Source organism: Cottoperca gobio, chromosome 24, assembly GCF_900634415.1.
Source record: "Cottoperca gobio chromosome 24, fCotGob3.1, whole genome shotgun sequence".
In the NCBI taxonomy this organism is placed as follows: Eukaryota; Metazoa; Chordata; class Actinopteri; order Perciformes; family Bovichtidae; genus Cottoperca; species Cottoperca gobio.
The window spans coordinates 9,780,938-9,804,146 of NC_041378.1; the positions used below are offsets into that span (position 1 = coordinate 9,780,938).

Sequence of the window (23,209 nt, forward strand, 5' to 3'; positions counted from 1 at the left end):
ACACTCCATGATTAGACGCACTGCTTCTTCTTCAGTGTGTGTGTGTGTGTGTTAATTTCATTTGATCAATAAAACAAACTCACTCTAAGAAGTCCTCTCTGCTGCTTGCATTTAGCCTGAGCACATAAAAGCCACATTCATGTTTTGATTGAATAGCGGCTGCAAAAAAAGCGGCCATCTACATCCTGATGAATTCAGAGTCCTTGACAGGCTGCCTAAAGGATATATCTATATCAAGAGGGGGGTCATGACATGTAATGAAGTTATTTCTCCTCTCATGCAGTCACACAGAGTTGGGCTGAACCCTCGTATGCAGCAGCCAATTGCCATTAATTAATAAACACAACCCTTTTGAATTGTTTTTCATTTTTCCTGAACTTCTTCGTGGAAACTCAAAGATGGCGGTAAAAAGTAAAGTTGGAGGGAAGCAGTATTTTTTTTCCCACATTGTGAACAAAACTCAGCAGCACCACCTGCTCCCTCCATCCGTCAGTGGACTCCCTGATCCCTTCAGCCAACAAACTTTAAGATTGGTTTAAATCATTTTGGTACAAAGACCAACTGTGACCGTGTTATTTGAAGCACAGTGATAGATGTTTCCATGCAGTGCAGAGAAGTGTGCTGGCAGCAACCACATGTGTCCATTCACTGGAGTGATTAAGCAGAATGTAATACACCGGCCCTCACAAGTAACAAAACAACATTTCCTGTAATGTTACCAAGACTTAAAATGGAATTGACTATTTCTGACGTGTACACTTAAAGGCTTTTGAACGACACATAGAAGCAGCAATAAGACGCACATCTATCAGTAACATATCAAATATCATTTCATAAATCTCAGATCTTTTTTAGGGGGAAGTTTTATATCAAGGTTTTTATCTAGTTAGAAATCTAACACTAAACACAGAGTTCAAATATTGTGCTGTAATTTAATTTAGATAAACTTTTCTGATACTACATATTTAAAATAAAGTTTAATGTGACACTATTGAAAAGACAATTGATTGGCCCAAGAACTTTATACCTTATTCATTATTATTATTATTATTATTTATATTAATGACACTGACTAATGGAGACATTACATTATAAACACAATATGACCATGTGCATAACTAGCATAATAAATGCAGATGCAACGCATGATAAGATGTGTTTCTCTTAACAGACACAGTCAGGTGTTTCCATGATATAGCACCGCTAAAATTAGATCCCAGGTCAGTGTGGGATTCTTTGGTCTCATCCGTATGTGCGTGTGTCTACGATAGTGTCCAGTTGTGTGTGTGTGTGTGTGTGTGTGTGTGCGCATACATTTGACCGCTTGTGCTTATGCATTCCTGTAGGTTTGCTTTTGAAGGGCAACTATGGGAACAACAGGTGAAACGAAAGAGAAATGGATCTGATTTATTACTAAACTGCACATAAAACCTTTAAGTGTGAACGATGCAGTTGTCAAAACTGCCAAGGCTAATCCTACTAAAACCACGGCTTATCACAGAGACATAATAAAGTTGATCATTTTAAAATTGACATTTTGTTTTACATTTAAACAATAGGAAAATAATGTGTTTATGATTCAAAATGAAGATACACTATTCTATGATGTATGTTTGAAAAGGAGCGTTTACCATGAAAACAATATTTATAAGCAGATAGCAGGAGGAATTCTTTCTCTCCCCAGAATTTTCAAATCATGTCATCTAAAAAAAGGTGTAGACTAACTAAAGTGTAGGCAGATTTTAATAGAAGTTTACTCAGCTGAATGGACTCTGCTCACTGACCGTAAAGCTGGAGGTTATTTGGATTTTTAGCTACACACAAAGTCGCTTAACATTTAAAAAATTTGTTCCAAAAAACACCAAAACGGTCTTCATGTTCATATTCTATTAAGATGAAATCATAAATTCCGAACACTGAAACCTCTCAGCATATTATGGTTTTTTTTACATGTTTGCACAATAACATTTTTTTAAAATAATTTTGTAATGTTATCCTTGAAAGAGTAAAATACTTTCTTTAAAAGATACATATATATATATATATATATATATATATGTATATTGCCTCAGCAGAGACGTGTCGTGAGAGTTGGACACAAGAGTCGTTGGACCTCTCACCTCTGGCCAGTAGGTCGGTCGTCAAGCCAAAAGGGATTATTAATAGCATTGCCCGAAGACCTTACTAAGCACAGCTTTATGCGACACTAAAAGCAGATTTACTGTATGCAAATACATGAGCAAACAATTACAGTGCCACTATAGTTATCAATACTTAAGGGAAAGACACTTTTTAGAATCAGTTACTGTATATTAAATTATTTAGCTTCTGTTACGATGCTCTTTTGCTACTATAAATTGCAAGTTTCCTACAGTGTATAGTTAATTTAAAAAGGTTTAGCATGGTTTGCTCTCCTTAAATAAACACATCAACATAACAGAGTAATTAAACTAACTCCCTTAGAAAATGCAGCATTAATCCCAAGAAGAACTCGGTTTATGTAGAGTGGGGAGTTTGTAAACCGTCAGCACAACGTACACGACTTTATGGGGTTTTATGGTGATGCTAGTGTGTCATAGAAAATAGTATTACATGTGACCCAACTATCCTGCAGTTATCAGAGGAGGCAATCTGAAAGCTTCAAAATATTTACACATTCACACAGTATGCATTCATCCACACATAACGTGTACAAGTACATGCACATACGTAACCAGCTCCTGACTCCTGCCAAAACACACACATGAATATATCGTGTGCGTCCATATATGCAGATGCACACAGACATACACTCACACAAACACAGCAGCACACACACACACACACACACACACACACACACACACACACACACACACACACACACACACACACACACACACACACACACACACACACAAAATGTACTACACACCAAGAAGACATGGGCCGGGGTCACTATAGGTTTATAGCATCATATTGCTTTGTCTTTTTTATGATTTAGATTCAACTTAAAATGTTTACAACATGTAATAAACAAAATATAATAACTTAAATCCCACTGTTATAATTGACTTAATGTGTAGGAAATGCAGTTTTACAGATTCTATAAATTGATGATTGTGCGAAAAAGAAGAGCTCAAAGGTTGTGTTCTTTTTTAAACCGCACTGCAATCTGTACAAGAATTACAATATTGAATGTCAAATAGACAAAGACAATACATGAAACCGATATATTTAAACACATTTAAAATAAATGAAACCCAGATCTGTTACTTTTAAGTGGGATATCAAAACAACTGACAAATTCACTTGTGGTTAAATATTACACAGACATACAAAGTATATTTACACTGAGAAATTAGTGCGATTAATTTGATTGTAGTAATTAAATTAAATGTATGTACTCCCTGTAATGTACCTCACATAAAAACAGCTTCACTGTCGAAACAGTTTGAATTAACAATCTTGTCAATCTTACACTTTATTTCTTTACTTGCCATTTGTCTTGTGCCAGTACAAATCTAAAATACAACATAAACATGTATGTAAAAATCAACAAGACGTACATTTTTAATGTTGCATGAGATTACTGCAACGTGCATAAAATCTACAACCACTTTTAAATTATTGTTACTAATCATTCGTCATATAAAGCAGTTACTTCTGAATGCGGTTTTATCATTTCTCTAGCTAAACAAATGCAGGCTGATTTTGTACATTTTTGTTTAACATTACAGAAGACTTTTCCTTTTTTATTTGTAAAGTCTTTGGGGAGAGTTTGAAATAATCCTAATCACAGTCCTGTACAGAGTACTAAACAGGTTAAACCTTTCCAATCCCATCTAGAGCTCAACATTAAGAGGATCCGAGGGTTTGAAGGGTCTCACAACGTCATATTTGTTCAAAAGAAGTGCATCTTTCCAGGCATGCAAAGAGTACAGTAATGAGACATAAAGTACTGCCGCTCCATTCGTGATCTGAGTTTCTTTGACTACTATAAAACAAGCTGCTTGATCCCTGCACTTATGAACTAAATGCACAAGGACTATATGTATATACACTTTAAGCTCATTCAAATTAGCTGCATTTTTCAAATATACGTAAACTGGCACTTTGGAGATGATCAAATCCCTCCCATGAATTAATCTTAAGTGACACAATTAAGTAAAGTGCAAAAAGCACAAACAGAAAAGTGATCAAAGCTTTAACCGAACACAGACAGACAGTTTTCTGCCTCCTCAAATAAACTATTATCTGTCTCTCAAGAACACACACTCTCACTCAGACTGGGCGACAGTACAGTCACAGTTTTCTTTCCCTGGGACACCGCCGGATACCGGCTGCTGCCAGAGGGTATCGTCTGGATATCGCCCGCATTTATCTGCCTCTGGCTCTTCCCTGTGGCTGAGGTTAAACCCTGGATCTTGATGCAGAGCAAGACAGCTGTAGGGCAACCGTCCGACCTGGACTCCCCGCGGGCTCCGCTACCGCAGCCTCACTGACACTACTGAGCTCTGCTGTCCCGTACATGGGGAGCTGAGATAGTATTGCTTTTTTTTTATTGTTTACTTCATGCATGAGATTTGTTTCAAAAGTGATTCAAACACAGGTCTTCCTTATGCTTTTCTCTCCTTTTTGTTAATAATAGAGGCAAATAAGTAAATAAAATTCTGTCACCTACAATGGAAACAACAGTAGAGATGATAATAAACAGAGAAGGGTAAAAAGACGTGAACAAAAGATGCACCTACTGGTTGTGGTAGCAGAGACGGTCAGGGATGCACAGTTCGGAAACATCCATCAGTCCACGTTAAGCATTCCAGGTGTTGTAATAAAAAAAACAGAGAAACAAACAGCTTGGGAAAAGCTGGAGGAGGAGATCAGTTCCTAAGTCTCCACATATCTTGATGAAATGTTTGTCAGGTGTTCCTGGGTGTTGTCTCCCCTCCCTCCCCTGTTCAACACACACACACACACACACAAAAAAAAAAAACCTTCTGCCTCGGCCCGACAAACTCCAGTCTGCACAGGTGCTGCACACTCAGGCTCAGGAGAACGCGTGGAGAGAGGAAGAGTGGTGGGGATACAGAGAGAGGAGGAAAAACCTAATGAAGAGAGGAAACGGGAAGTAAGTGCAGAGAAGAGGAGAAAAGAATAAAGATCAGCGGAGTGATGGAGAGAGAAAGAGAGAGTAAAAGAGACACAGATGGATGGAGAGCAGCAGTGGTGAGAGCGCACTCAGGCTGAGTAAGTCAGCGAGGGGATTGAGTCTCCATTGAAGTCATGGGGGCTCTTTAAGAGCAGGAGGGAGTGGTTGGTGCATATGGAGCAGTTGCCATTGGTCTGTTTCAGGAGGGCTGTCTAGAGAACAGCCAATGAGGATGACAGATTACTGAGATGGGACGGGCTAAAGAACAACCAGTCAGTGTCCAGTCATTCACAAGGGAGCGCTGGAAAACACAGAGAGACAGGCAGAACCCCCCCCCCCCCCCAGATAGATATAGATAAAGATACACAGTGGATGTAAATATAAATAGATATAGAGAAGGAGACAGATGAGGAGTTTCTCCTGCAGAAGTAAACTGAAGTGGACAGCAGTAATTGACAAGCAGCAGAAGTAGCAGCATGTTCACTCAAGGCGATTTAAACAGGTCTGTTTACTGTGCTTTAAAAGGCTCAGTGCCAGCTTACAGAGCTAAACTGTTCCCTTTACTCCTTTATCCTCTCCACCATGGATCTGGCTTTCCACAGCCTGCCCTCCTTTGAAGTAATGGCAGCTGCTTCCCACAGCATTTCACCAATCACACTGTGAAGAGAGGGGGTCTACCAATCCTGAAAGAGGCAGGATGTAAGAAACCGAGAGTGATAATGACCTCGGCAGGAATGATAATAACGATGACGACGACAGACAACTTTGAGTGGATCTTTACCACGTCTGTGTAATGTGGCAGCCATCAGAGGAAACCCAAAGCCCCCACCTCCCCTCCAACCCACTTCATCAACCCACATTTTCCTGATCGATACAAAACCCATCACACACTCTTATTGATCACAGCGTTGCTGTGTCGCCAGAAGCCTCGGGACAGACTCTGTTTCCCAACAGTCTTTTAAATAAAAGGGAATTATAAATTTGAACGTTTTCTTTTCATGTCAGTACATATCAAAGTCACTGGAGCGAAGGCTGATTGCTTTAATAAAAGAAGCTGTGCATTCTCAATTAAAGTTTTGATCAATATTTTGGCATTTAATGTACTTTTCTGCGGAGGAAAACCAGGATATTCCCGCTGATCTGATTAAGACATCCAGACATAATCAATAAAAGGAGATATGTTTATGTTTTTAATGAGGAAGAGGGAGAAGACAGAAAATGAGAGACACTAATGTTTAGATGACATGTATGATTTTACATTAAGGTTTGAATACTGGGGAAGAAGTTGATTAAATAAAAAACTAAATGTCTAAATGTTTATATAAAGATGCAAGTGAGAGTGCATGAGATCATACCTCAGCTATACATCTCATAAAAGGTAAAGCTGCGGATTTGGTTAATTAAACACATTTTAACTGAAGAAAAAAAGAATTGACATTCTCATCTTTTTCAGTCTATTAATTAAAAATGTCAGCTGCGTTTAATTTTTGCAGCTCCACTCTTATGTTTGTGTTGCCAGTTTTCGGAGGTGGGCCATATTGTAAGTCTAAGGCTCATCTGCCTCCCTCCCTACTCAGCCAGCCAGTTTACACAGATAGGGGACACAGGGCTTCATGGCATCTGACAGGAAATCTATTGAGCGCACAGTGTGTAATCCCACTATCACGCCATCGCCAAACGAAGAAACAGTAATCCAATCATTAGGTCTGTATTTAAGCAAAACAGATTTTCAGCTCTTTTCAGAGACCAAGAGTGTGTCTCTTAAAGCAGATCAGTCCGGGATCCAATCACCGAGCATTTTCAGGCAGCAGTTTATGTTTTTATAATAGTTTTGCTCTCATTTGCCGGTTTTTTTTATGCTCAGTGATGTAGTCCCCGTCTCCAGTGCCTCGGAGTGCTGGAATATAGCCTTAATTTAACTGAGAACAGATGGATAGAAAAGGGGAATTGGGTTTATTTTTTCAGAGAAATGTAGACTTGCACAATTGAAATTGTGTGCACTCATGAACAAAAACACATTAAAGCTAAACGAAACGTTTCTAAAAACAGATGAGAAACGCTGAGAATTAACCGTCTGCAGCTTGTTTCTGAAAAGTGAAAGAGAACTAATTGTTGCCTGTCAATAAATAGTAATTACATATCGTGGTGAGTTGAGGGACAATATCCCTGTCACACTGGCTGCATGTAATTAAATTCCTGATTCATGAGCAAACTGCTCTTTTATGTCTGACCCTCTGACCTCTCTGAACAGACTCTGTACCATGTGCGGCCGACTGCTCAGCAGGAAGCTCGCTGTGTGCTGTGGATAGAACGTGTGACTTGTGCTGTACGACAACTTTCGTTACCTGTTTCTACATCAATATATTTTACAGTTTATTTATTAACAACAATGGAGAAAGAAATAATTGAATGTATTACCAGACAATAGAATAATAAAAGAAAACTATTAAAGTAGCTTCCTTAAAATATTATTATTGAGGAGCTGTATAGCTGTATGCTCATAGCTGGCACTTCTCTGGTTTTATTTAACTCATCACGTGCTTTAATCGAATTACTGAAGAAAAATCAATGACATGGGAAATATACATACAAAAAGTCATAATCTTTCAAATGTAATTAGTCAGTGATGGTTTTTTTTTGAACTATCAGTTAAATAAAGTAATCAGTAAAATAAAAATGTCTTTTGTTTGACTTGTATTTGAATGGTAGAATGATGACTGAACAAACTGTTTCTGTTGAAATTAAACATTTTCTGCTCAATTTAGTAGAATAACTAGTGCAGAAAAAAAAAACAGCTGGAGATTCATATTTATTATGTCTCTAAACTCTAAGCCCACAAACCGAAATATGACCCGGAAATATTATCATTCGTTTGGGATAGTCATGTTTATTTCTGTTATTTAACTAACACTATATTTATACTGAGGAAGCTAACTCGAGTGATGCACAACTCCATGTCCATTGGAAAAAATGACATATTGTAGAAACATAGAATTAAATTAAAAAGGGAAATAAAAAGATGGTATTACAAGCCTGATAATGTTTCTGCATTGGACTTTTTTGGAAGTAATTTCATTATAGAGCAGCTATAGCAATATATCAACATAAAATACATCTGACAAAAAATAAGGAGGTACTGGTCAGAGGTCAAGGTGACATTATCATTGAAATTAAACTTGTGCTATTAATCAATTTTGATATATCAAAGTGTTTTCTTTTACTTGGTTTACTATGCACTGATGTAGTTTTGTTTTTAAGATGCCGTTGTTCATGTTTCTTTAATTTATTAACATCTTGAGACCATGTTGGAAAAAGTGTTCCTACTTTAACATTTCAATGAAAAAGCACAATTTGAAGATAAATTATATTTTCATCTACTACAACTTGTTTGAACCCTCACCATAAAAGCAAACATATTGTACGCATATATTGCAACGCAGGCCAAAAAGCACTGTAGAGATTAACCTTCTAAAATATGTGTAAAAGCTTCAACTCCACCTCCACCAAATCAACAAAAATGTCTCTTTATCCAACACCTAACACAGAATCTGAATCCCACAGATCCATCATTTGCACATTTCCCTCTCGCTACCACACACTTGTTTGGCTTGTCTGCTGGAGGAGTGTGGAGAGGGATAATTACTATAGCCACAGGGCTGCATTAATCAGCTGGGTGCATTTGTTGGTTTTTATTATGTTCCACTCCTCTCTCTAGGCTGTGCTGACTGAACCACCAGGACTAGACCGTGGTGGTGGAGGAGCGCGTTCGCCTCGCTGCCCGCTCACGCTGGGTTAATAAATGCTATTAGCCTCTATCTCTTGCCTCTTAATTTCTCATTTAACTGGGGACAGTTAAAACAAAACTACACGAGCAGTGGTGTTAATCAGGGACTCGTAGCAGGGCTCATATCTTGATTTAGAGAGCTGGACTCACATGAGGAAGGACAGAAATGTATGCTGGGATTATTGAGAGTGGACCCGTTTTTGCTGAGACACTGCTTCATTAAATATCCATGCAGGCAATTCATTTATTTTAGTCGGGGTATGATTTGATATCACTGATAGTAAGCAACAGGCAGAGTTTGTCTAAAAGTGTGATGTGAAATTAAGCTTGTTTGCTTATTTTTACGGGAATTTAAAAGTCCAAAGCTTCAGAACCGTCTGTTTCCACGTGCACTGCATCCGTTTGTATTTTGTGTTCATGCATAATAATTATATTAAAGATGAGGAGTGCAACATTTGACTTTTATTACGGTTTTAAAGAAAAATCTGTTTTTATAATAATCTCTTAAATTGTTGCACTTGCATTGCCGCTGTTGTGCATCGTGGCACCAACACAGTTGTTCTCACTGCACCATTCATTATTAAAACGTCTTCAATCTTGATAAGACACTTTGGTTAAATGCAATCGCCAAATGGCATATATTATCCTGAGGACATTTTTCTAACCTGCGTTGCATCTACGCTCCAGTGAAAGCCGTGATTGTGATTCCAGCAACAGCAAATGGTCTCCACCGTGTTTAATCACATTAAATATAAACAAAATCAATTGCGCCGCCATGCTCTAATTTTAAATAGCTCCTTGACACCAGTCGAAATCCTTGGCGACTCGTCTACGTCACCTGCATAACACAAGAGGGTCTGGATGGAGTCACCTCTAAAGCGAAGCCAGGTTGTGTCATTGCCATCCAGAAACAGGATCAATACCTTCCTCTCAAGTTCATTCCAATAAGGCAGCTGGCAAAAATCGGCCCTCGTGGTGTCAGCTTTTTACAGCTTTATGACGCTTATGCGTACGTAGCAAGCTTGCTGCGTTTAGACCATGCAGATAAAACAGCTAGCGCCACGAGAAGTGGGTAACTTTACACGTCTGCTGGATAAACAGACCGATTAAACAAAACACAAGACTTGATATTAAATGCAGCATTATTCTGACACGGACGCAACAGCTAGCTTGTGTTTGAAAAGGCCTGCAAAGAAAACACATTTAGGATTTTCCTCGTACATTTGTTGTGACAGTTGTGACAACTTGTGCATAAGTAAGTCAGATCAAAAATATCTGAGAGAAGGAAAAAAAATAGTGTGTTTCATTGAATTCGTGTCACGGAGCTGCCGGTTGGGCTCATACCGACTTCAACGTCTCAGAACACCCAGAGGGCACTAGTAACTCTTCAATTACCGGCTTCACTCTGAGGAACGGTTAACTTAAGTACAAAACTTTCTGTTTCAAATGACTTATAGTGTGTTTGATAAGGAAATTATCCTCTTTGCTTGTCCCAATCCCACGACAAAAGAGGTGGTTTTCTGTATAAATTACCTCCACCGAGAGGATTGTCAAAATACTTAAGAGAGTCAGTGGTGTATCCTGTGAAACAATAATCATCTGAGCAGGATTTCAGCGGCTGAGAAATCAAATTATTTTAATGCCTAATTTAAACAGCTACTGACTATAGATGCACACACTTGAAAGCATCATGCGTCGTCTTATATGAAAAGTGAACGTGGAAAAAAAAATGTCCAGTGGATTTTAAACTGCGAGAGTTGCATCCTGTTTACACAGTGCTGATGAATATAATACTAAAGACAAACATTTATGTAAAACAGCCTCCGTTGGCACTAAATCTCATTTTGAAGAGAGGCTTGGTATTTCAGACTTGGCTCCCCTAAGATCCAGGGATGACTTTCATTTAGTCTCACCTCTCCATCCAACTGGGGTCACCCCTGTTGGTATAGCAAGCACAGCAGTCACATTGCTCCACCATGCGCGCAGATTGCTTACTAGAACCGCCTGGAACCTTTCATATTTCCCAGTCAGCATTTTTACAGGATAATTTTGGCAGCCTTTAAGGATATCGCTGCCTTAATAGAGGATAAAAATAAACGGGTGGTGGAAGGGCTATATCAGGCCGGTATAATCTTGTATTCTATACTGTGTGGAGCTAAACGTCTGGCTTTGGCTCCATTCAATGAGATTAAACTTCTCCCCAGTTGATTCCAAAAGACCATTTGTCCTATTTTTAAAACCAGAAAGAACGTTTTGAGCCAAGTAAATCTGAAAAGGCCAGTTAAATTGATTAAAATACTATGGTGTAAATGGCATTATAGAGCGGCTTCTAAGAATGTCTTTGGTCTATATCCCGTTCAGTGATTCTGGTCAGCAGATTTCAATAGATAGTTTGTCAGATGCAGTTTGTATTTGTGCACCTTAATGTGTACACTATGTGTGTATACATATACACGAGTTGTGTGTGTGTGTGCTAGTGTGTGTGTGTGTGTGTGTATGCTGTATGAGCATATTGGTATGGCTCTGTGTTGTTATAGCAGTGACTGACTTATGTGGAAAATGTCTCAAAGAAGGAAACAGCTTAATTCAATCAGCGCTGCCGCTTTCAAGACCACAAGGGAGCCAGCTAATGGTGTTAGAAACTTGAAAAGTTAGAAAAAAAAATAAGCTTGAGGAAGTTCTCACTACCTGGGAAAGAAGTCTGTTCCTTAAGGCTTTCCTATACTGTATGATAGTAAAAGCTTCACTCTTCTGGGCCTTGTTGCTTCTCTGTGAGCTCAAATGCTGGATTTTAGTTTGTGCTCCTCCCATGAGGGGCAAAGCTTTGCAGAAGTTGGAGGAGGGTTATATGAAGTTCAGTGGAAATGTTTTTCCAGTACTCAGCCAACTTTTTAATAAAAGACAAGAATATGGATCGAGATGTTCTGCAGATGCATGTTTGGAAGTGAGTGGATGGGGAGTTGGAGAATATACAGGTTTAGTTAAATGTGAAAAAAGAAACCCCTCTTCTAAATAGGCATCCTGTGGGCATTCCCTTTCAGGATTACGAGAAAGAGACAAATGTTATGCCAGAATATCGAGAAAACATGACTGTGTGTCTACGACTGTGCAGTGAAAAACTGAGGGTCTATAAGGCATGCACCTCGTTTGTTTTATGCGCCCTTCCCCCTTCTCCGACATTCACCCCCATTAATTCCATGATTGTGTCTTCCTCTCATTTTCTCCCTCGTTATGCATTTAATGTTTCCAATTTGCCGTCATCACAGAAAAACGCCACAAGAAGCTATAAATTCTTTTCTAATTCCAAATAATTAGGATTACACGGACCAGTGGTTTTCAATCAGCGAGATCATCTCAATGATAGATGGTAGGATAACTGGTCATTGCCGAGACATAAATATTGTGTCGTTCAATTAATCTGGTCTAATGAGGTGTCAAAGCTGCCACTCATCCATCAAATACAATTAGGAATAAACACATATGCATGGAGATGGGTAATTAATAATTAGCAAAGCAAAGAAAACAGTATTGGTTTCAGCAGCCACATTCACAGAGCAATTTACCACAGCTCTTTCTTCATTCCATTTTTCAAGTGAGTGAGACAATGCCGCATCAAAGGAATTTCAATCAATTTTTACCCGTTTTCGTGTCTGATGTTTGCTCCGCTCGCTGATTCTGCCAGACATGTGTCACTTTATGAACCTTAAATAGGACTCTCCAAAACACATTAAATGACAGTTTAACTTTAAAAATAAAAAAACCTAATCGAGGTGCCTTTCATCCAAATGTATTACACCTGGAAACAAAGCGTGCCCTTAAAACGTGATGGATAGGGTTCTTTTTTGGACCAAGAAAGAGGAAAACATTTATTCTAGAGCTTGGGAATAGGGGACCGTCATCAACACTTTGTCTTCATCTCTCTCTAAAGCCCACAAGGCTCATTGTCCTAAAAAAAGACATTTCATACAGAGTGTTCATTGTCCTCCATTTTCAGAAGGCAGTCAAGCATCCTGACAGAATTTAAGTGCAGTGCTGGGATGAGACCTCCAGTATGAAAATAATAATTTATTCTGCCAAGTTCAGAACTAATGTTCCAGCTGTCAACAGCTTTCCTCAGAAACTGTCACGCAAAAAAGGTAGAAATACTTGAGAGCCAATCGTATCAACTCTCAAGCCAAATGTCGTGCTTATTAAAGTCCTCCGTGGCACCCAAGCTGTCAAATAGGAGCAGTGGGGTAGTTCGCCTTTGACACGGTAAACAATCACAAGACCTCACCTCCAGATTCTTGGTAAAAACGTGTAAAAGCTTGTAAGGAACACAACACTTATGGTAATTCAACAACAACTAATATGTTTTACATAAAACAAAATGTGTTCTATTAACATGATGAGGACATTATGTGAGTTGTTGTTATCTGGCAAGTCGCAACAATGTTGATACTGAACGCATCAGTAAAATATATATCACCGACAATATATTTAATTTGTTTTCTGCCAAAATATCCGCTTATATCCGTTTATAGAGACGCCAGTACTATTGAACCCTTTGATGATTATGTTTAGACACTTGCAGCGGTTTAAGGTTAGAGAAAGTTCTTGGTCTGGTTAAACACAGAACGAATCTACAGCGACTTGATGTTTGTATGTTTTTGTTTTATCAGTGCATTTTAAACGCCAAATTTCTGACCAATAAGAAAGTATTCTGAGAGCACATTTCCAGCCCTGCTCCTTCATACACAACCCCTTATCAGGTCCCCTTTAATTTGAGTACTGTGAAACAGAACCAGACTAAATAGAAAACAAACCAAAAGTCAATTTCACTCTGATTCGGACAAGTCAAAAGGACAATGGCGTGTGAACACGCCCTAACTTAAGTAAAAGGGTCTGAATAGTTCTTCCATCACTGAGGCAACTCTGTAAGTGGACCCTGAGTTGAGATCATTTGACCACGTTAGTCACTTATAACAGATATCAATAAGAAAGAAAAGTCATTTTTATTCCACTGAAACAGAATAAAACCTTCACAGTGTCCAACGCTTCATCCTAACAAAGTTAACGTACAGTGTGGTGGAGATACGTGATGTAAGAGTCTACATAACAGGCGAGAGACGCCGAGGCACCCCGGTGGTTCAGTTCAGCAATAGGAGCAGCGAAGAGGCAATTACCCAGAGGCATCGGGGCGAAAGACGGGAGGAAAATCAATACATAATTTCAGCATTTCAGAGGGTTTCCTTCAACTGAGTCAATGTCTCAATTTACTGGTGTGAGTTGTTTTTTTAAAATCAATCTCCTTTTGTATTTCATATTGTACAAAATGTTAATAAATAATAATTTACAAATTCTTACCTCCTGTGGGTTATTTAAGACAGCTTCAAGGGGATGAATGCAAATGCAGTTGGAATTTGAATCCACCGAATGTGAGGTCTAGCATTAATAACAATTGACAGCATACCGCCATGAATTTTGAGTCTGAAAAATTGGATTCTGAATTCACAAAAAAGGTTATGCAGACACCTCTGTGCATCCTGTGAGTGGCATATTCTGGAGAAATTCACTTCACCTGACCCCGGGTTAAGTGTCTGAGGGGAATTTCATCTCGTCCTTATGGCACAGGAGTGTGCCGTAAGTTCACGCAAAGTTTACAGCTTCCACACAATACCACCCTGTCACCCTCTGTTATGGAGGCGGGCAGATGGGCAACCCCTTCGTACCCCAAGATGCCATGGTTAAGTGACAGCAGCCAGACAAATCAATAGTAGCGTCGCTTATGGAGAAGACCAAACCACAGCACAACATGATAATGACCATAAATCCACTCAAGCGTTGAGGCAACCCCCAGAGAGGCACTTCTTTAAATGAATGTAGGTTAGTGTGATTGACTAATCGCCTCCTAAATTAGAAAAGACAATATCATACGGCTTTGTGCTGCTTCTAACGGCTTTGTCTGCTGTGACTCAGAGGAGCACCTATTGCCCATGATGATTGTTAAACATAATAGTACACCTTCTTCCATAACCTGGCAATTATACCGCCTGCAAAAACTTCAGGCATTATCTCCTTACAAAATAGTAAAAGCCCCATTTTTAGGATTAGATATAGCTAACTTTTATGTTGTGGATTTGAATATGAAAGAGAGACTGGTGGGGAGTGCAGGGAGCCCAGGGGACCCAAACACAGACTTCCTCTAAAATGTTAATCGTTTGGCTAATTGAAGGTATGTTCTTTGTCGGCTCTGCGTTTTGGAGGGTCCCTTCTATGGACCGAGCGAGCACAAGGTAGCAGGGCTTTCAGATGTTATTGTATTTGACTGCTGCTGCACTGGGGTGCCAGTGGATTTAGGTGCTTTTAAGATAAGTTACGGGGACACGCACGCTCACCCACAGACGTGCGTGGGGACACACTCAAACCCGCATGTATACCCAAACACCCACATGGTGACACGTGCGCGCACACACACACTAACACATGTACATGCCACCCATTTGCATTTCAAGAGCATAATTGCCCAAGGCGGTGGCAGGGGTAGTGTGGCCTCAGGATTCCCCGAGAGCGCCTGTGAAGTTAACGAATCATGAGTCTAGACTCAACCGAAGCTCCTCTTTCATACAAGCATATTCACACCAACATCCTCCTGAGTATTAGGCAGGTAGAGTCGCACACCGTTACACAGACAACCCATTTACTCCTTGTTGCAGTTCAGGCGGAACCCCCCCCACCCCCCCCCACCCCCCCTGAAATGATCCTTTTTGTAAAAAGATTTTCTCTTTCCCCTTGTTCAAGGATAGTTTTAAATGGTTTAAAATGTTGAGCTCAGTCATTAGTCATTTTACATTCAAGCTGACCAGCACTATTAGATTCATACAAATATAAATAAGGTTGAGGCGTTTACGTGCACTGAAGCCCACATGTGCGTGCAATGATCAGATTTCTTCTCACAATACTTTTAAAAGCAAAGCCAATGTTTTAAGGGTGGCTTATTAGATAAAGATGACAAGTTTTTAGGGATTCTGAATTTTTACAATAAGTCTAACATTCAGCCGTACATACAGACTTATTTATTTTGGTTTCTGTTTTTGTCAGACTTATTTTGCAATTTGTCTTGATTCTGCGACAGTATAAGTAATTGTCTTTCTTTTCATTTCTGCGCACTGCCGTCCCGCTCTGTGTCTTTGTCACAGACCTTGTAAAAGCCCTTTTGGAAAGTATGTTTAGTGTATGGCCAAGCAATCAATTTACTCCATCAAAACTCCATTAACTAGGTTTCTCTTAATCCTCAGAGACAGCACGTTACTGAATGCAAGACGCTTCCTATTAACAGAAGTGCAACAGGTCAAGCAGCTAAATCGACTCCTGAACAAGAGATATTTCGAGCGTTCGAGGAAACTGTTTTGCTTATCAGGAGCTGCAGTGTGTGAATAAGATGTTACATTAAAACAGTAATCAGGTTTTTGTTATAAATATAATACATTTTTGTCATAGTTCTCGTTTTCAGTCACTTTATTCAGTTTTAGTCTTGAAAAATAGAAAGTTAACAAATATTTTTTATCATAGTTGTGGTGAACAAAATAAAAACTGCACTGCGTCAATGCAAAGGACTGAGAGAACACAGATACACACCAGATAGCCTCGCACATTCTAGCCAAACTCATGGCAGTCCAGCGGGGACGGTCAGGGAATGATAGAGGAAGCTGAGGTGATGCTGAGTCTGGTACTACATGGACTACAGTCAACTGAAAGGTAAGCTGCCTCGTGGCTGGAAAGACTGATGGCCTGGCAGAAGTGTTATTTGTCTTGTATTGCTGGGCGAGCCCTCACGTCCACTCAGGAAGAGATGAAAGAGGGACGGACGGTCTGTCTGGGAGAAGTGCTAGCAATGTGGTGGAGGACAATCTGTCACCAGCAGTCATCACTTAACTGAGCCCAGAGCTGCACCACTCACTCAATGAGAACCTCACCAGACTTAAATGGGAGCGCTGGGCAGAGCCAGAAAGAGACATGATTAAAAATATGCATGAAAATGAAATGAAATGCAAATCCTTCACCTTTTTTACTTTAGTATTGAGCTCTAAAATCGGATTGTGGGACAACAGACACAATTTGAGAAGAAAGGAATCACTAGCGCACAAAATTAGAACAACAAGGAAAGTTTTTCATCCCAGCGTAAAACAAAATAACACACAGACACACTTTAGTACCTAACAGGAGCTGGCACTGCACGTGGAGGTGAAGGACGTGCAGAGGGGCCGCCCTGTCTCATGACACAATAAATGACTGTGATCCAACTTCCAGCAAAAACAAGGACTGCTTTTCAATTCCACCTCTTTTACCCGGATGAATGATGAACCCTGGGTAAGAGGTGCAGTGTTGTGGTATTAATATACATCAGGGGCCAGAGCGCCACACTAAATCAGGAGCCCCAGTGCATTTGTTATTCTAATGACAAGCAATAGCCGCGTCCAGGGTGTGTGGAGTCAGGAGATCCTGAACTGTGAGAGGACTAAACTAAAAAAGACTAAAAGTAAAAACAAGAAAAGGTCTTCAGGAGGAATTACTTGAGAGACTGATACTTAGTTATTTTAGACATTTCTGCGAGGTGTTTGAGGTGTTTAAGAGAGTTTTTTACTTTTGTAAGTGTTAGCACACACAACTAAAAAAGGAAAGGATGACAGACAAAGGCACATGTACCATGCTGGAGTACAATGTTACACTATTCTACACAAAAGCAATCTCTTTGAGTGCTAAATTAAAATATATAATCCAGATGAAGCCACATTTCAATCAATGCAAGCCACTTTTTAAAATCACATTAAAAGGCTCTCTACTTCAAATCACCTTTTATTCATCTCTGAGGTGTTTTAACCAACAGCTGCTCGTCTGACCCGATGGATCATAAATCAGCTTTCAGGAGAAGATCGAGTGAAAAGGAGAAGAGAAGACGGACGATTCTGGTGAACTCTCTGGATTGAATAATCAATACTGACAAAAATAAATGGCTTGACTATTTATCAAAGTCTGTGGTCAGCACTAAAGCAGGATTCCTGTAATGTATATTTCATACACTTTTATGCTCATTGATTACCTGCCCTGTAGTTTGTAAATTACGTGTATATTGATCTGCTCATCATACAGTTGTGGCTTTTACTGTCGGCCATTTGTACCACTGATAAAGAGATCAGGATTGAACTCTGTAATATAAATCTTGAGCCATTTTCTGACAATATCACAAGATATGATCAGGTAATATGTTTATACACTATATATATAAAGTAACATTTTAGTGTCTTGTGTAGATAGTTATTAACGGCACTTTAGATTGTTCTTGTGAGAAGCATTTCTGAAAATATTACAGAAAACAATTATTTATTATTATTATAAACTGATAAAAAGTTAATCAGTGAAAATGTAAGCTTCTTCGTACCACTGATTATTGGTTACCAACTTTAAATCCCATTCTGAGACAAACAAAGTGCATTTTCTGCAGCATCACAAGGTGATTCCTGCTCCTGAAGGCAACACTATTGATTAAAAAGGTGATAAATCAAAACACAAAGAAGAGAAACACCAGTCAGAACTACCATTTATTCTCATTATCTAATCCTATGCGTATATACCGTAGGGAGATACAAGTCAAAAGATGAGTGTCCCCGTGAATCCGAACAGATTACGCTCCTACAGCGAGAGAGAGAGAGAGAGAGAGAGAGAGAGAGAGAGAGAGAGAGAGAGAAGAGAGAGAGAGAGAGAGAGAGAGAGAGAGAGAGAGAGAGAGAGAGAGAGAGAGAGAGAGAGAGAGAGAGAGAGAGAGAGAGAGAGAGAGAGAGAGAGATAGGGTGGGAGGGAAAGAGGCATGGTTTGGATCGATGGCGCCAGATCAATGATCAATAGGCCGCTCTCACCAATACACTTCCTGCTGACGCTCAGCTCTGGTTACACAGATGAAAATGGGTGGGCGGGGCCAGAGTGTGATGATGATTTATGCGAGCGGGGCAGATGTTTCATTTTGGAGAGAGACTGTCTGGTAGAGATGCCTGAATGTCACCGCCTGGACAGTGAGTGAGTATTTTTAATGTTCATACCAACGGACGGGTGTCGGTCTGCAGGAGATGATAAAACCTACTGGTACAAATCGTGACTTCCAGCATGTGGAATAAACTCTTTATAAAGAAGTAAACAGTTAGGAACAAGGGGAAAAAACATTTAGAGACTCCAGTGCAGACGCATAAGTAAAAGTAATGTTTACTTTAAAGATGAAATATTGGACATTTGTCATCCAAAATCCAACACAATTCATCACTTTAGTGTAGAGTTGGGCACCAGTTGAATATCTGACAAAGAGGAAGAAGAAGACATTTTTAAAGGCTTAGTTTGGTCCATCTCACGTAATGGCAATGAAATGTTTCATAATTAAGTTATTTGCAGGCCAAAATGTCTTCTATACAGAAACCCCACTCAGTGAAGAGGATGCAGTAACTGAAAGGGGAAGATGACAAAAAAAGAAGATCAAAATCAATATCAAAGTAGCTGGCTGGGCAACCAAGAAAAAGGCAATAGATCATTTCCCTGCAGTAACAAGGACGATATTTTATCATTATAGATTCCAAACAACTTGTGTTATAGAATGTCTCCACTGAAGAGTCAAAGAAGTGAACATGTGGCTGTAATGGACAAGATTTAAGATGAAATTGAACTAAACCAAGCAATATTTCTCTTGAGGAGTCTTATTATTATCTGTCAAACGCAAACAAAAGGCAATTAAGACTCACTGAGTACCCATATCAAATTATCTTCTTAAAAATAGATGTGGATTCAAATAAGTTGCCTTTTAACTTGATCCATTTTTGTTGTCATGAGCCATAAGCATACACGTTTCACAGGATCATCGGTGGCTAAAAACAAACTTGTGCTCCAAAAACAAATTGTCATTCCGCTTTCATTTTATGAATATCATTAAAGCCGCTGAGTGACTTTTCTGCTCTGCAATAAAAAAAAAAGAAAAAAGAAATTCAGCTATGTTTTGCAGCAGTGATTTTAATTGTGTCGCTACAGCAAGTGCATGACACCAATTCAAGTGTATGTCACATGTTGTCTCTTACAACAAAACACTTTGTTTCCTGCTTTACAAGCTTAAAGTAACAGAATGACAGAAGCAGCAGGGACATTTCCCAACAACACTTACTATCCTTTTCTCAGATCAGTGCACCCAACGCACATTCCTGTGCACATACACGAAAGGTGAACACGTATCACATGTGCACACACACACACACACAGACACACAAATGTGGTCCTCGTTTCGACCTGTCAGTCACCCATGCCTCTCACAGCCAAGGTCTAGTGACAACTGTTAAATCAGAGTACGCCTTCATCCCTGCCATGGCTAATGCTGTTAACTGTAGAGCAGCATCTCGGCAAACACATCCTGGGTAAGTCTAATTACCCCCGAATGAGTCCCGCTTCTCCTTCTGCCCACATGGTGCCCAACTCCGAATCATGGTGGGAGAATAAGACAGGACCACACACACTATCACTGAACAGTTATTATTTCTCGTCAATGTCATATTACAGTGTTGAACTCTCCTCCTGAGCTCTAGTCGACGTCTCTAAACTCTGCACTTCTGTAACGGGGTTGGAGCTCAATAAAGATGTGACCCCCCCCCCCCCCCCCCCCCTCCTCCAGATCCCACCTTAAGTTACCCCTTGCAACTGTGTCCACCCGGCTCTTAGCTGTGGTAAATTGGGTTAACGCTCACTAAGTGTCCCATCGTTAGCGTTGTTAATTGACTACTGCGTGTGATAATTAACAGGGAGCGGACTGCCTACCTCGCTAATCTTATTTAGGTCATTTGCATTTAAAATGGTTTTGGTCTCTCTGGCAAAAAAAAAAACGCTCTTGGAAATCATGCTTGATGGGCGAGTCGGACTGAACAGCCACTCAACATAAAAGCCTGTGAAATTGGGGGTGATGCATTTTGTGTGAAATGTCGTAGTCCAAAACGTTCTACATAAGAGATACTTGTAGTTTCTCTTTAGTATGTGTATCTCATTTAAGGACGGATGCAAATCATACCATGTACAATCAAGGAAATGTTTTTCCTTCCATTTAACTTTTCTCCAACAAAACAATATTGAAGCATAAAATCTTGTATATTATATTTTTAAGTGCACGAGGTGCCACTCTAATCTCCGTTAGTAAACCTGTAGCAAAGTCTCTCCATATGAAGCACATGCTACACTTTCAGATCATTACAGCATCAAATTAGCACAAAGAATAATTCAAAGTTCTGTAAACTCAACCTGCATGTTGTCCCGTAAAAGTTCATCGCATCCCATTTCTCTTACTAACTAGTGTTGTGAACTCTTAATGTATGAAGGTTGATTTTGTTGTCGTGCTGTGATACCTCCAGATGAATGTTTCCTTTGTTGAAGCACCTTCTGTCCTATTTTGGCAATGACATGAGCGCTCGGTAGCTACAGGGGAGACACACGACTGAGCACTCCTCCTGACTCACAGAAGCATTAACACAGCACATTAGCTCTGCGGAGTAGTGGGAATGAAAGATGGGCTAACACCGCTGCCCCAGGCAAAGTGAAGACGTACACTAAAGCCAGCTGCCATCTATTATGGATAGCCAGTGCCGACCCCCACTGTTGGTGTTACGGGGGTGACAGTGCTGTCCTTGCCGAGGCGTTGACCTTCCTTGGTGGGGAGAGGGCGCTGGGCAGATTAAAAGTGGAGTGGCTCACCGTGCAGTCCAGGCGTGCCCCTGATGTTCTGCCCAGATGGTAACCACACACACTCTTGAACACACACAAGTAAATACATACACACATTCTGCTGCATCCTGGGATGGCAGATGTGGGGTACGAACACAGCCTCTCCTCAGGGCGCTCAGCCTTCAGAGTCTATACACTCTACGTCTACAGTTTTATTCTACCCTCTCACACACACACACACACACACACACACACAAATACACACACAGTTCTCAGAGGTCTAACCAACCCTCACCTCCTCCACCCTCCTTCTGAGTGTTTCTCCATCACTTAATTCTGGCTGTATGTATGTGAATCATCCATCACTCACTCAATCAGTCCATTGAATTTCATTTAGTGCGGTGTTACACAGGGCATGTGATTGATTCACTGGTACCTTTTCACTGAAGCTTGAATGACACACAATGCTGGTTTGTAGACGCTCGCACACACACACACAAACACACACACACACACACACACACACGCAGACACAGATATCGCTTGCTTATACGCTGCTGCACTGGGTCTCCATTGCCAGGGGGGAGAGTTGGGTGCCCATGCTGCCAAAGAAGACCCCTTTGAGATTTACTCAAGGTCGCCATGTCCAGCTGGCTGTGCCAACATCTGTTCAGAATGGCCTCAAGACTGGCATGAGAGAGACCGGCCTACACTGCTTGACCTTGGATCAACGGCAACATTTGGAAAAATAAATGTTACAGTAGTTACTGCTATCTGACAAACATGATTTTTTTTCCTTTCCGATTAATCTGCCAGACATATCGGCTGATATCAGTTTATTGCAAATATACTACGTCAGTGTTTATTGTTGTGTTGGCTGATATGTAACGAGAAACTACAGAAATGCCAAACAGAGTTAAAACTAATTGAAGAACTGACTCCCTAACATAGTTAATCGACCAGAAAGCAGAGCAGTGTGAAGTGTATGAGCTGAAATTACATATTTGTGAATTAAAATAATCCAATAACGATACATCACTATTGGCCTCATAAATCCTGCATCAGATGGGCGATAATTCAAAGTGTTAAAAATGCAAAGTACATTAAACTGGACAAGACAAATTTAGAGAATTTGCCAACTGATCACTGAGTAAAGTTATGGGATTAAGGCATGGACATCCTTTTCCAGATCTAGTCGACATCAACTCCATTTTTGATGTGTTTCTGTCTCAACTACCGTGCACTAAAGCCCAAATCAGAACCAAATCTCCATTTAGGAAGAAGTATTACTTTCTGAGGGGCATCCAGCATCAATGTCAGAGAGTACAGGTGATCATCATCTGCATAACAAGTAATGTTATTGTAATCGTATGCTGTAGTAATATGAAACAACATGACTCTGAAAACAGAGAAACTAAGTATTTCTTTATCTAATTTTAGCACATTTTTCCAGGTTTGACAATGATAATGTAAGGCTTCAAATACGAAGAGTTTAAAAAATAAATGACAACATATTCCACAACCAAAATGATTTCATTCTGCTGCCAAAGGTCTTTACAAAGAATGTATAATAATACTGTTTT

General features: G+C 39.9%; 1 protein-coding gene across 5 annotated transcripts in view; it reads right to left on the minus strand.

Moving 5' to 3' along the window:
* Nucleotides 1–23,209, minus strand: part of esrrgb (estrogen-related receptor gamma b) — a 71,974-nt gene that overhangs the window by 33,492 nt on the left and 15,273 nt on the right. Inside the window, exon 1 of one of the 5 annotated variants that reach the window (XM_029425732.1) lies at nt 4,734–4,922. The exons of the other annotated variants lie outside the window; for them this stretch is intronic. Coding sequence (XP_029281592.1) covers nt 4,734–4,783 — 50 coding nt within the window. The 5' untranslated portion in view covers nt 4,784–4,922. Of the gene's footprint in view, nt 1–4,733; nt 4,923–23,209 lie in introns of those variants that run through there. 5 annotated transcript variants of the gene reach the window in all.